This window comes from Enhydra lutris, unplaced genomic scaffold (genome assembly GCF_002288905.1).
Source record: "Enhydra lutris kenyoni isolate GAN:26980312 unplaced genomic scaffold, ASM228890v2 scaffoldscaffold46, whole genome shotgun sequence".
Lineage (NCBI taxonomy): Eukaryota > Metazoa > Chordata > Mammalia > Carnivora > Mustelidae > Enhydra > Enhydra lutris.
The window spans coordinates 16,283,033-16,294,601 of record NW_019154130.1 but is presented as its reverse complement, the minus strand read 5'-3'; the positions used below and the strand labels follow the sequence as shown (position 1 = coordinate 16,294,601).

The 11,569-nt window shown below is 55.1% G+C and overlaps 1 protein-coding gene across 2 annotated transcripts; it reads left to right on the top strand.

Moving 5' to 3' along the window:
- Positions 1 to 1,293: 1,293 nt before the first annotated feature.
- On the top strand, positions 1,294 to 11,093 carry LOC111156432 (selectin P ligand). Of its 2 annotated transcripts, none has more exons than XM_022517334.1 (2): positions 1,294 to 1,435; positions 8,524 to 11,093. In XM_022517334.1, the coding sequence occupies exon 2, from the start codon at positions 8,529 to 8,531 to the stop codon at positions 9,795 to 9,797; it is 1,269 nt and encodes a 422-aa protein (XP_022373042.1). In that variant the 5' UTR covers positions 1,294 to 1,435; positions 8,524 to 8,528; the 3' UTR covers positions 9,798 to 11,093. The 2 variants fall into 2 exon arrangements, with proteins under 2 accessions (XP_022373042.1, XP_022373044.1); XM_022517336.1 differs by lacking the exon at positions 1,294 to 1,435 and adding an exon at positions 3,804 to 3,935.
- The last annotated feature ends 476 nt before the right edge of the window (positions 11,094 to 11,569 follow it).

Sequence of the window (11,569 nt, the reverse complement as noted above, 5' to 3'; positions counted from 1 at the left end):
AGATGCCACCCCATTCAGAATTTAGTGAATGGCCAGCTCCCCTGGCACTGTGGCCTGGAAGGGGCCGGTCCCCACTCTAAGGTGACCAAGTCATTTATTTGCCAGAGACTTGCCCAGTTTTAAGCCTGAAAGCCTTGCATCCCCAGAGGTCCTTCAGTCGCAGGCAGACTGGGAAGGTAGGTCCCCCTCCTTTGTCTTCTGTATCTTTTGGACCTCTCCGTTTTTTTCAGAACTGTGGATTTGGTTCAGGATGAGCTGGGTTGAGGGCTGAGGGGTGGGGACCCAAGGCAGTCCCAGCAGAGGGACTGTCCCGTCTCTGATGTACCTGGGGGTCTCAGTGTTCCTCTCTATATACAGACTGGGGAAGTTTTTGGGAGCTTCCAGAATAGAGGTTCTTTTTTTTTTTTTTTTTTTTTTAAGGATTTTATTCATCTATTGAGTTGTGAGAGAGAGAGAGAGAGAGAGAGAGAGAGGAAGAGAGAGCGAGCCCAAGTTGGGTGGAGGGGCAGAGGGAGTGGGAGAGGCAGATCCCCTACCAAGGAGGAAGCCCAATGCGGGGCTTGATCCCAAGACCCTGAGATCATGAGCCACTTCTTGGAAGATTCTCCTGACAACCCCGTCCCCTGCCCAGCGTAGGGTAGGGGCCCCTCCCTAGCTCACCGCAGGGTGACACTCTGTTCCCTTGTGCACCTGCCGGCTTCCCCACCAGATGGAAGAGCTCCACGAGGACCGGAGCCTGGAAGAGCTTGCCTTCTGCACCTCAGAGCACCCAGCCCGACGAACGAGTCAGGCTGGGGAGGTAAAATAAGCAGGTCTTGCCCCGGTGGAATTTGCCACGTAGCTCCTCAGAGCAGGTACTGCTTCTGGCTAAAAAGACCACCTGTGCCCCTGGAGGCGGATCCTGAAAGAACGGCTACCTCGTATCTGCAAACCTCGGGAAGGTCTGTGTCCTACGGCTTCTCCCACCCGGATTCCCGCCTTGGACAAGAATCTAGAACCATCCTCATTTGCATCCGGTCACTCCCTTCCTTCCAGGGTGGGGCCCTCCTCACCCCTCTTCCATCACCACAGGGTTGTGCCTCTCAAGCAGCCCTCCCCAGGAAAGCTTCCATGTGGTTTTCAGCATGTGCGCGGTTACCGGAACCCAAGAGGGCTCGGCAGGTCCTGGTCTCCTACTACCCACCCAGTCTCAATCCACACTGCCACCAAAGCTGTCACAAACAAGGGGGTGTGGGCTGTCACGTGGCCCTGTCTGAGTAACCACATTCTCGCTTCCTTCTTTCACACAGACCGTTGAGTGTTGGCGGGGTCCGGGACCACAGCCGGGGTGCCACAGCAGTACTCTGGCTGTGTGGGCTCTGTCCCGGGTTGCTACAGCAGAGAAGTCGCTTCTTCTGGGCGCTCCAGGCAGCCGTCCCATGCTCTGCTGAGCAAGGTAAGTGCACTCTCGCCCACCCACAGGGAGCGGTTGGGGAGGGCGGTAGCCTGGGACCAGCAGGCCCACCTGACAGCAGCAGGCGGCCTGAGCTCTGAACCAGAGCCCCGGGGCTCAGGATCAAGGTCATGGCCTTATTCGGCTGGATCCTGCTCCCTCCCTCCACTTCCGTCCTACCCTCCCATCAGACTTGCCAGCACCAGCTGGCTTGAGGGAGGGGGAGAAATTTTTCAAAATTTCTAAATTTGAAAAAAATCACAGAAATCAGGAACATGTCCCTAAAAATCATACGAGCTCTGCTTTCATGCAAGGCACAGGGAAGTGAGGGGATTGGCTCAGAGCAGAGGTAGGTGTGGATCTGGGCGATTCCAGAAAGGGAGAGAGCAGGTGCAGGCTGTATCCTGAGGCCTCTTAGGCTATGGGTCCATAACAATATTATCTCCAAAGTCATGTTTTTCATGCTTTTTATAAAGTTGAGAAGATGACACTAGTCTGTAGTAAATCATGAAAATGCTAGAATTAGGATACTAACTAATATTGCTAGCGAAAGAGAAAATAATCATGATTAGAATACATAAACAATGATCAGGGCTCCAGTCGCCTGTAATTCTCTTCCTCCTTCCTGACCCTCTTGTTTTCTTCTTTTCCCATCTCGGATTTCCAGCCTCCTGAGACCAGGTCTCTGGGTGGGCAGGGAGATCAAGAGGTGACCCTCCCGGCCCCAGGCCCCTCAGCCGCTTCCTCTGGTGCTTGCCGGGCCACACCCGAAATGGTAGATGCTTCCCTCACCAGGCTTGGCCAGCGGCCAGGGGAGATTGAAGCCCGGATGGTGGAAGGGACTGGGGTGCCAGGCTGAGCGCCTCCCGGGAAGCTCGGCCAGGCAGGAGCAGGGTCTTCCGAGGCGCCGGGCAGTCATCCAGGAATGCTGTGCCTCCCTTTTGCTGATGAGAAAATTGAGGCTCAAAGGGGAGAAGCAGCTGCGCATCGTGGCCTGGCTGGGAGGTGGCTGGCCTTGGACTTGCTGCCCACCCCCATCTAGCCGCAGGACCCTCGTGGAGCCCAGGGTGACCCCAGCCGTGGTCTCTTGGTCTCCTTTGCTGAGCTTGAATGAGAGGACAGCAGTGGGACCTGGGGCTCAGGCTAGAAGGAGAGAGGATGGCTGGAGTGTGTCCGTGCGTCTGTGTGCTGGTCCATCTGCCTGTCCATACACAGTTCTTCAGACAATCCTCAGTTGGTAAACTAAAACCAAGTTTGGGTCTCTTTGAATTCATTTGTGCAAAATACCTTGCTTCCTCTATGCTAGGCTGCCGAATTCAGGGTCCGGACGGTAAAAGTTGGTTTTGTTTTGTTTTGCTTTGGTGGGTGCAGGGAGCAGAACAAATCTTAGCCATCACTGTGCCCTGTGTTCCTGCACAGAGCTATGGAACAGTAAACAGGCGTATCTGCGGTATCAGTTTATGGAGATGGGTGGTAATTAGGTAAAAAAGCAGCCAGAAAGGGCTCCTTGATGGGGTCAGTGGCGACGATGAGAAAAGTCGGGAAGGGCAGGACGGCAAGCCCAGTGCAAGAACACACATGCTGGTTGCCTCTATCCCATTCCCGAGTCCCCTCTTGCAATGGGCCTTTGGTGAGCCCTCAGGAAGCCAGGCCTGCCAGTGCTGGGGACCTGGTGGAGACCCTGTCCTCCGGAAGCTTGCAGTCTGGTGGGGGCGGTGGTGGGGCAGCACTGTGCCTGTGCCCCACTGGGCAAATGTCACAACACTGACTAAGTGCCTGCCTGTCTGCTAAGCCCTGAGCATGGGACGTGAGCAGCAGGACATCTGTGGTTCCCATTCTCTTAAAGTTTATGGGTCAGTGGGAATGGAGTGTCAGACAGTAAACCACATTTTAACGATTTAAACAATGGGAACGGTTCATCATGCCTGAGCAATCCAGGTTGGCTTCTTGGAGGAGGCGTCATTTGCTCAGCTCTGGAGAACTGGCTGTGACTGTGAGTTGGATCTGGAATGAGAAAGCCAGGGGCAAGTTGCTGAGCCCTCTCCTACTGGGTGCATGACTCTAGGTGCCAAGTGGGTCTCGGTTTCTCTCTTGTGTCTTTCACATGCAGTTAGTAGAGGAGGTGCTAGGGCCTGGGTGAGCCAGTCATTCATGCGTAGCTCTTAGATCAGTCCCTGGAACATGGTCTACACTTGATTCCTGTGATTTGCAAGCCGGGGATGGCCTGGGGTTTGGTGTAGACCCAGTTTTCTAGGGCTCCCTACCCCAGCCCTCGCTGTCAGACAAGATCAGAGGTACGTCAAAGCTATTCCAGGGTGGGATTTTTTTCCAGGCTATGGCCCTGAATGCAGAATGACAGAGACAACAGCTTGCCCTTATGGAGCACTTACTGTGTGCTAAACACTCAACCTGAACCAGCTCACTTCAACCCACAGCCACCCCACAACGTGTACGTGCTATCATTGTCCTTGTGTTCCAGACGTGGGACCTGGGGCTCAGAGAGGTGAGTTCAGTTGCTCAAGGTCACACAGCTTGTGCGTGCCAGAGCTGAGCCTTGATCTGGTTTGATGCTGGACCTGATTCCGAGTTGGGCCAGGGCCTGTCCTGGCTGCCAGGACTGAGAACTGCCCTGGGGTCAGCAGGGGGTGGAAGGAGTGGGGGACACCTGGGGCTCGGTTGACCTACTTGCTGATCTGGAGCCTCCCCTTCTCTCGGCCTGCTGTTCAATCCACACCCTGAGATGCTCTGTCTTTCCAGTCCCAAACTTCCAAACTCTTGAGTGCAGGGATTCCCAGGATCCAAGATTCTGACTGTGAAGTCCCAAGCTTCTTGGAATTGCCATGGTGTCTTTCCCGAGCAGCGCTGGGGGTGCCGCCTGCAGCCGTGTCTGGAGCAGGGCATGGCCCCCCACCCCCTCTGCTGCCCCTGCCAGCAGCCTGCCCCTCCACAGCCTGGGTGGGGCCCCAGCAAAGCAACCTGGTTTTAGGGTAAAAGACAGGAAACGGGCCATATCTGACCTACTCCGCTAGACAAGCAGGAAGACAGGACGTAGCAGCTCTTTGCCCCTCTCTCAGAGCCCCTCTCCTGTGTTAAGTGACCGTCTTCCTGCCTCTGGAGGGAGAAAGGTGTAAGGGGAGGGCTTCACCACTCTGAGGAATTGCCTTCAGTCTTTTGAGCCTTGCTGTCCTCATCTGTGTAATGGGAATCGTAGCACCCAGTGCTGGTGTGGAATGGTCCAGCCTTCTGATATGCCGTTCTCATTATATGACCATACATTGATCTTAGCAAATATTAAAGTCAGGATCTTACTTGCCAGACACAGTGCTCACACTCCGCCCTTCTCCTTGCCGCCTGCACAGCCCCCTCAGAGCCCCAGTAACCCCGGGAGCTGGATTTTCTTCCTGTCGAATGAGCCGATGCCTGCCCAGCTGCAGCCTGGCTCATGGCTGTGGTGTTCGTGGTCCCTGTAGTCCCTCTCCCTTGAAGCCCATGGAGTGGCAGGCACCAGGCTGAGGTGACCAGCCAGCCCAGCTTGCCTGGGACCCAGGCAATAGGACGAGGGATAAGGGGATGAGAGGTTTTGAGCACTAACAGCAGGAACACCCTGGACGAGGTTGTTGCCCCCAAATAGACCTGGGCTGGGCGATGGGGCTTTCTTGGTGTGCCCTGTCTTATCTCCACACACACGGCGCTCTCTGCTCTCCTGCAGGACCCCATGGCATCTCTCACTGCCCCTGGGGGAGGTAGGGAGGCCACCGCAGCCACACCTTCCCTGACCCTGAGCTTTCTCTTTCTTCTGCATCTCTGTCCGCAGCCCCGAAGAGGGTCCCCTGGTAAAACACCCCTACTGGATGCCAGATATCAGAGACCTTCCCTGCAGCATGCTATCTGATTCTCAGATCCATTCTTTTTTTTTTTTTTATTTTATTTATTTATTTATTTATTTATTTATTTGTCAGAGAGAGAGAGCGAGAGAGAGCGCGTGAGCGTGCGCATAAGCAGGCAGAGTGGCAGGCAGAGGCAGAGAGAGAAGCAGGCTCCCTGCGGAGCAAGGAGCCTGAAGCAGGACTCGATCCCAGGACCTTGGGATCATGACCTGAGCCAAAGGCAGAGGCTTAACCGACTGAGCCATCCAGGTGTATTCTTTCAAGCCAGATTGCCTATTTTACAGTTAGGGAAACTGAGGCAACCTGCTAGGGTTACACAGCTGCTGAGTGGTCTCCCTTCCAAGCTGCCTGTGCATGCTGGGCATGGTGGGGATGGGCACAGGGAGAGGGCAGCCGCTCCTTCCACACCTTCCTCCCCGCCTCTGGGCTGCAGAAAGTTGGGTCCTGACTCATCAAGGTGCATCCTCCACCCAGGAACCGGGGGTGGGGCCTTTTGTTTTTGTCCCCACCCTCTCTGCTTCCAGGAAGTGGCTGAGGGCTCTGCCTTCCAGGAACCGAGAACTGCCAAGTGGGGGTGGTGGGTACAAGTCTTGGTAATTTTGAAATACGGATCCTAAAGTTCACCCTGCCTCCCTCACAAGCAAAGTAAGGCCGAGATTACCCCCAAGCAGGAACTCCACCCCTGCGCAAAGACACTCTGCCTCCTAAAGGCGGGTTGGGAGGCAAAAAATGTGCATGCGCATGTGTGTGGGGGAGGGATACATTTATTAAACCCCTACTGCAAGCCTGGAGCTTTGGAGTCCATCATCTGAGTCCATCATTCCCTTAATAGCTCAATGAGATAGATGCAGATCGGTATCCCCATTTTACAGATGAGAAAACCGAGGCTCAGAAATTCAAGGTCATACAGCTTAGAAGGAACAGCGTTGGGATCTGAACATGTTTTTGTCTGACCACATGGTCTGTGTCTCAGTCCTGTGCCCTGCATAGCACCTAGTTCATATGGGACAGAACTTTCTGGATGAGATGGCCTTCAAGGTCCTTCTTCTTCCTCTTCTCCTTCTTCTTCCTCTTCTCCTTCTTCTTCTTCAAGATTTATTTGTTTATTGAGGTGAGAGGGGCAGGGGGAGAAGGGGAGAGAGAATCTCAAGGAGACTCCATGTGGAGCACTAAGCTGACCGGGAGCTTGATCCCATGACCCTGAGATCATGACCTGAGCCAAAATCAAGAGTCGGATGCCTAACCGACCGAGCCACCCAGCTGCCCCAAGGTCCTTCTTATTCTTACCCTGCCTTTCTTCTCTCAACTGGGTCCCCAGTCCCAGCCACAGAAACCCAAACCAGCCAGCTAAGGTCTCTTCCAAGCCATTGCTCCTTCTGCCCCCTTCAGCTAGGTCAGGTTTCTCCACAGAGCCTCCTGAACCTTTCCTGGGCTCCAGTCTGATCTCTGCCACTTGCCAGCTGTGTGCCTTTGGGCAAGCTGCTTTACCTGTCTGAGCCTTATCCCTCCTCAGTAAAATGAAAACAGTTGTGAAGGCCTGATGTGTCTGGGGCCGGTATCCTAAAGTTTGGTTTAAGGAATTATTTTAAGACATGATCAGAGTGACATTTTAGTTTTTTTTTTTTTTTTTTTTAAAGTTTTTTTTTTTTTTTTTAAGAGATTACAAAGTGGGAGGGGGGGCGGGGGGGGGTGGGGGGAAGCAGGCTCCCTGCTGAGTAGAGAGCCCAATATGGGGCTCGATCCCAGGACCCTGAGATCATGACCCGAGCCGAAGGCAGAGGCTTTAACCCACTGAGCCACCCAGGCGTCCCCAGAGTGACATTTTAGAAACCAACATCAACTAACAGGTGAAGATCAGGTTGAGCCTGGAAGCTATGGAACCTACGAGTAAGCTATAGTCACTCAAAGGAGGAAGAACAACTGGTTTGCTCTAAATTATGTGAGGTACAAGGGAAATATTGGAAATGACCAAGGCTCTGCTCCAGACACAGTGCTTGGGATTGTTGCCCTGCTGAGGGTATAATGTCCAAGAAAACCAGGAATACCTCAATCCTGGCCCAGAACACAGCTGTCACTCCCCACAGGTTCTTCAAGTGCATGATTCTGAATCCCGCAAACAACCCGCCAGTGCTGGGGGAGCATGAGGAGAGCACGGGTGTTCACAATGCCAGGAAGAAAGACCAAGGAGAGGGTTGAAAGGAGAGGCACTCTCCTTTCTGGCTGGTGGTCAGGGGGCAGAAGGGTTCCAGGAGAATGGGCCCCCAGGCAAGTGAGGTGACTGTCAGCTCCCGAAGGGCAGGACCGGGACCATCTGAAGAGATGGGAGTTTTCTCCTGGCCCCAGATGGTACAGTTGATGGCTCTGGGCCCTTACGGACTTACAGGAGAGGCTTACTGATGGAGCCCGAGTAGCTGCCCTTTGCTGGAGCTTGCGATGGGAACGAAGTACTAAGGGCTTTGTTCGTAGGCATTGCCTGTTTCGACCTCACAATAAACTATGAGGTAGGTACCGTCATCCCAGTTGTGGAAATGAGGACAAAACCAAGCAGAGACACTGAGAGAGGATGGGAAAAACTGAGAATCTGAGGGACAGGCCAGCCCTGTGTAGGGTGGGAGCCAATTCGAAGGAAAGTAGGAGAGAGGGATGTGGAGACACAGGTCAGGAGCAAACTCCAAAAGGCTCCAAAGGCCCAAACAAGCAGCTTCATCCTGTTGACCCACTCGCTGGCTCGTGGACCCCATCCGTGGACAATATATGTACATGGCTCTATCCATGAATTGTAAGCAGGCACTACTGGGCTTGTGATAGGTGATGAATGTGTGCAAAACTAGAAATCACAAGGGGTGACATAACTGTCTAACGAGAAGCTCTGAGAGTTTCTTTCTATAGCTCAGTGGACTATCTTGCCTACAGTTTTGCAGTTTGAATCACCAAGGGTAGGGAGGTAAAATTTCTAGGCACCATAGAGGAGAGTGGCGGGGCCCTCCGGAGGGACCTATGGATGTCGCTAAATAATGATAGTTGCTCTTTGCAGGGGAGCCCCTGTGTACCGGGCATGCGCTGGGTCCTGCAGATGCTTGACGCTAGGTGCCTGCCCCATCAGACCTACTCTTGGCTCTGGCTGTCCATCATCGCAGTAGAGGGGGCTTGGCAAGCCCAGGGGTGAGGCTGTCCTGATGTCCCTCTGTCCGTGTCTCCCCCCAGGTGCCATGTCTCTGAAAGTCCTCCTTCTTCTGATTTTGCTGGGCCCTGACAGCAGCCTCCAGCTGTGGGGGATAGGGAAGAATGGAACCCAGGAGGCCCCAGATGCCCTGCTCTCCCGGGGCCGGAGACAGGTGGATGAGGACCAGGAAGAGGACTCGTATGACTATGTTACAGAAGGCACAGGCCCTCCGGAAACGCTTACAGATAACCCTGGGTCTTTGGCCCTGACCCCAAAACTTCTGGCGGAGTTGGCAATATTGGAGCATGGAAATCCTGAGCCAGACACTCTGGAGGTGGCCACAGGGGAGTCGGCTAGCCTGGATGCAGGAGGGGTGACCCTGGGGAATCTGAGCATGGAAGTGGCCACACAAGGCATTCCTGTCACACTGAACCCACTGACCAAAGAACAGGCCACTACATTACCTCTCATCACAGAGGCCCCATCCACAGAGGGGGCTCTGTCTACAGAGCGGGCCACTACTGAGGCCCTGTCCACAGAGCCAGCAGCCACAGAGGCACTGACCATGCAACCTGCGGACACAGAGGCCCCGTCCATGAAGTCTACTGTCATGGAGACCCTGTCCACAGGGCCAGAAGCCACGGATGCCCTGTCCACGGAGTCTACTGCCACAAAGGCCCCATCCATGGAGTCTACTGTCATGGAGATGCTGTCCACGGGGCCAGAAGCCACAGATGCCCTGTCCACGGAGCCTACTGCCACAGAGGCCCCATCCGTGAAGTCTACTGTCATGGAGACCCTGTCCACGGAGCCCGCTGCCACAGAGCCCCCGTCTGCAGATCCAGCCACCACCATAGGGCGCCTAACCACCGTCCCTCTTGTGACCTCTGATCCTCAAAACAGCACCACTGTGGCAGCGGGCAATTTGTCTGCTGTCCTCACTGAACAATGGAAAAACAGGCAGCGTCTCTCCCCACAGAGCTCCGTGGCCCCCATCCCCACAGGGGCCCCGGACCGCATCCCTGTGAAGCAGTGCCTACTGGCCATCCTCATCTTGGCCCTGGTAGCCACAACCTTTCTCGTGTGCACCGTGGTGCTGGCCGTCCGCCTCTCCCGCAAGAATCACATGTACCCCGTGCGCAATTATTCCCCCACCGAGATGGTCTGCATCTCATCCCTGCTGCCTGAGGGGGGCGATGTGCCCCCTGCCACGGCCAATGGGGGCCTGCCCAATGCCAAGAGCCAGGGCCTAAAGGCGGAGCCTGGGGAGGGGCGAGATGGGGACGACCTCACCTTGCAGAGCTTCCTCCCTTAACTCCTCTGTTTGTCCACCTGAGCAGGACCCTGGCCTCCTCGCTCCCTCCAGGGCCCACCGGGCCACCACTGAGTACCCAGGCTCTGTTCCATGGTCTGGGTTTCCTTGGGGCCCCCAGGGATGGGGACCTTTAGGACAGGGTTGTCCCACAGGCCTGAAAGGGGCTGGACTCCTGTAGCCAAAGCAGGACTGGTGAGCAAGCCACTTTGGTCTCCCTCCTGCCTCCAGTGGAGGCTGGGGAGGTCCCCCCACCTCCCTGTCTCCCACCTGTCTGGGCTCCCTCTAATGCCTCCAACCACTGAGGTCTCCTCCCCTGGCACCCAGGGAAGACCCAGAGTCTTCTGGCTGCGCTGGTCACCGTACAGGAATGGGCATCTGGGGAAGGGGTGCCGGGTTCTGGAGGCCTTTCGGAATCACCCCTGCACTTGAGGGCAGCTTGGCTTTTCTTGGGCGTCTCCCCAGGGAGCCCAGGGTGAGATCCTGGCCCGAGGTCTGGGGTGTACTTGGAGAGGCTTCTTTGAGGCTGTGTGGACCAACGAGCTTCCTTCAGGGGACAGAGTAACCCCTTTCCTGCCCTCTCTCATCTGCCCCTGTGCCCACGTTTTAGGGAGGGCTCTGTCTTGTTCACTGACGTGGCCCATTCCCCAGCCCAGAGCCTGGTACAGCACAGGCCTTTAATAAATATTTGATGAACAAATGATGCCTGAATGTCTCAGGGTATCAGGGTGCCTCCTTCTGGTGGGGATTGGTCCTTTGCTGTTCAACCCAGCCCCCTCCAGGAAGCCCCCTGTCCGGGCCTAAAGTTGACTTCAGCATTGTCTCTCGGACACTGGGACAAGTTGGTACATCCTTGGGCAGCTGGGGAAGGTTTTAGGCTGTCATGGGGACACGGAGGCTGTTCCCTGAATCTGCTTTATTCAACTCACCCGTGACCTAGTTCTGGCCTACAGAATTTGTCCCCCACCCCCTCAAATCTCAGACAAACGTCAAGGCCATCCTGCCTGGAAACCCACCATGACCTCTGCCTTCTATAGGGGGCCTGTCTCCCATTTAACACTCACCCCTCACAGGGCTGAGCACAGCTGCAGCCTACAAGGTTTCTGTACAAAGTCTGGGGCCAGCAAACCTTTTCTTAAACGACCAGACCAAAAATATGTTATGTTTTGCAGACCACGTGGTCTCAGCTGCAACTTCTCAACCCCATCCTCCGTCCTTGTAGATCAAATGCGGTGCTGGACGGTGTGTCACAAATGAATGGGGTGGGCTAGGTTCTAAATAAAACTCTATTTACAAGCAGGCGGCAGGCTCTATGTTTGCTGACCCCCGATTTAAAGCATTGTGCGAGCACCCCGGTAGTGTGCGACGTTATGATTTTAGCCCTAGGAGCCCCATATTGGGGAAACTCCGCAGCCCCAGCAAATCAGGACCACTGGCTGCCCTACTCAAGCTAGGCTCGCCGTGTGCCTGTGTTACCGCCTTTGGACCCACGCTGACCCCGAGGGTCGGATCAGCCCGCCAAAGCTTCCAGAGTGGTAGGAGCCCGGATTCAGACCTGGGATCTTTCGCCTCCTGATGCTTCTCCATCACTCTGGGATCAAGAGAAGGAGCTGCTGTGACAAGCACTCTGTTCTACCTTCTGGGAGGGGAATACAGCTCATCTTGGTGGACTGTTTCTCTTCTAGAAAAATACCTCCAGTGGCCTCCTTGGGAGCCAGGGATCCCTTCACTTCAGGGTGTGGCCTGCAGAGAGAGTTCAAAGACAGGCTTGAGTC

Coding starts and splice junctions, on each gene's coding strand:
- LOC111156432 (XM_022517334.1), top strand. CDS start 8,529: ATGTCTCTGAAAGTCCTCCTTCTTCTGATTTTGCTGGGCCCTGACAGC.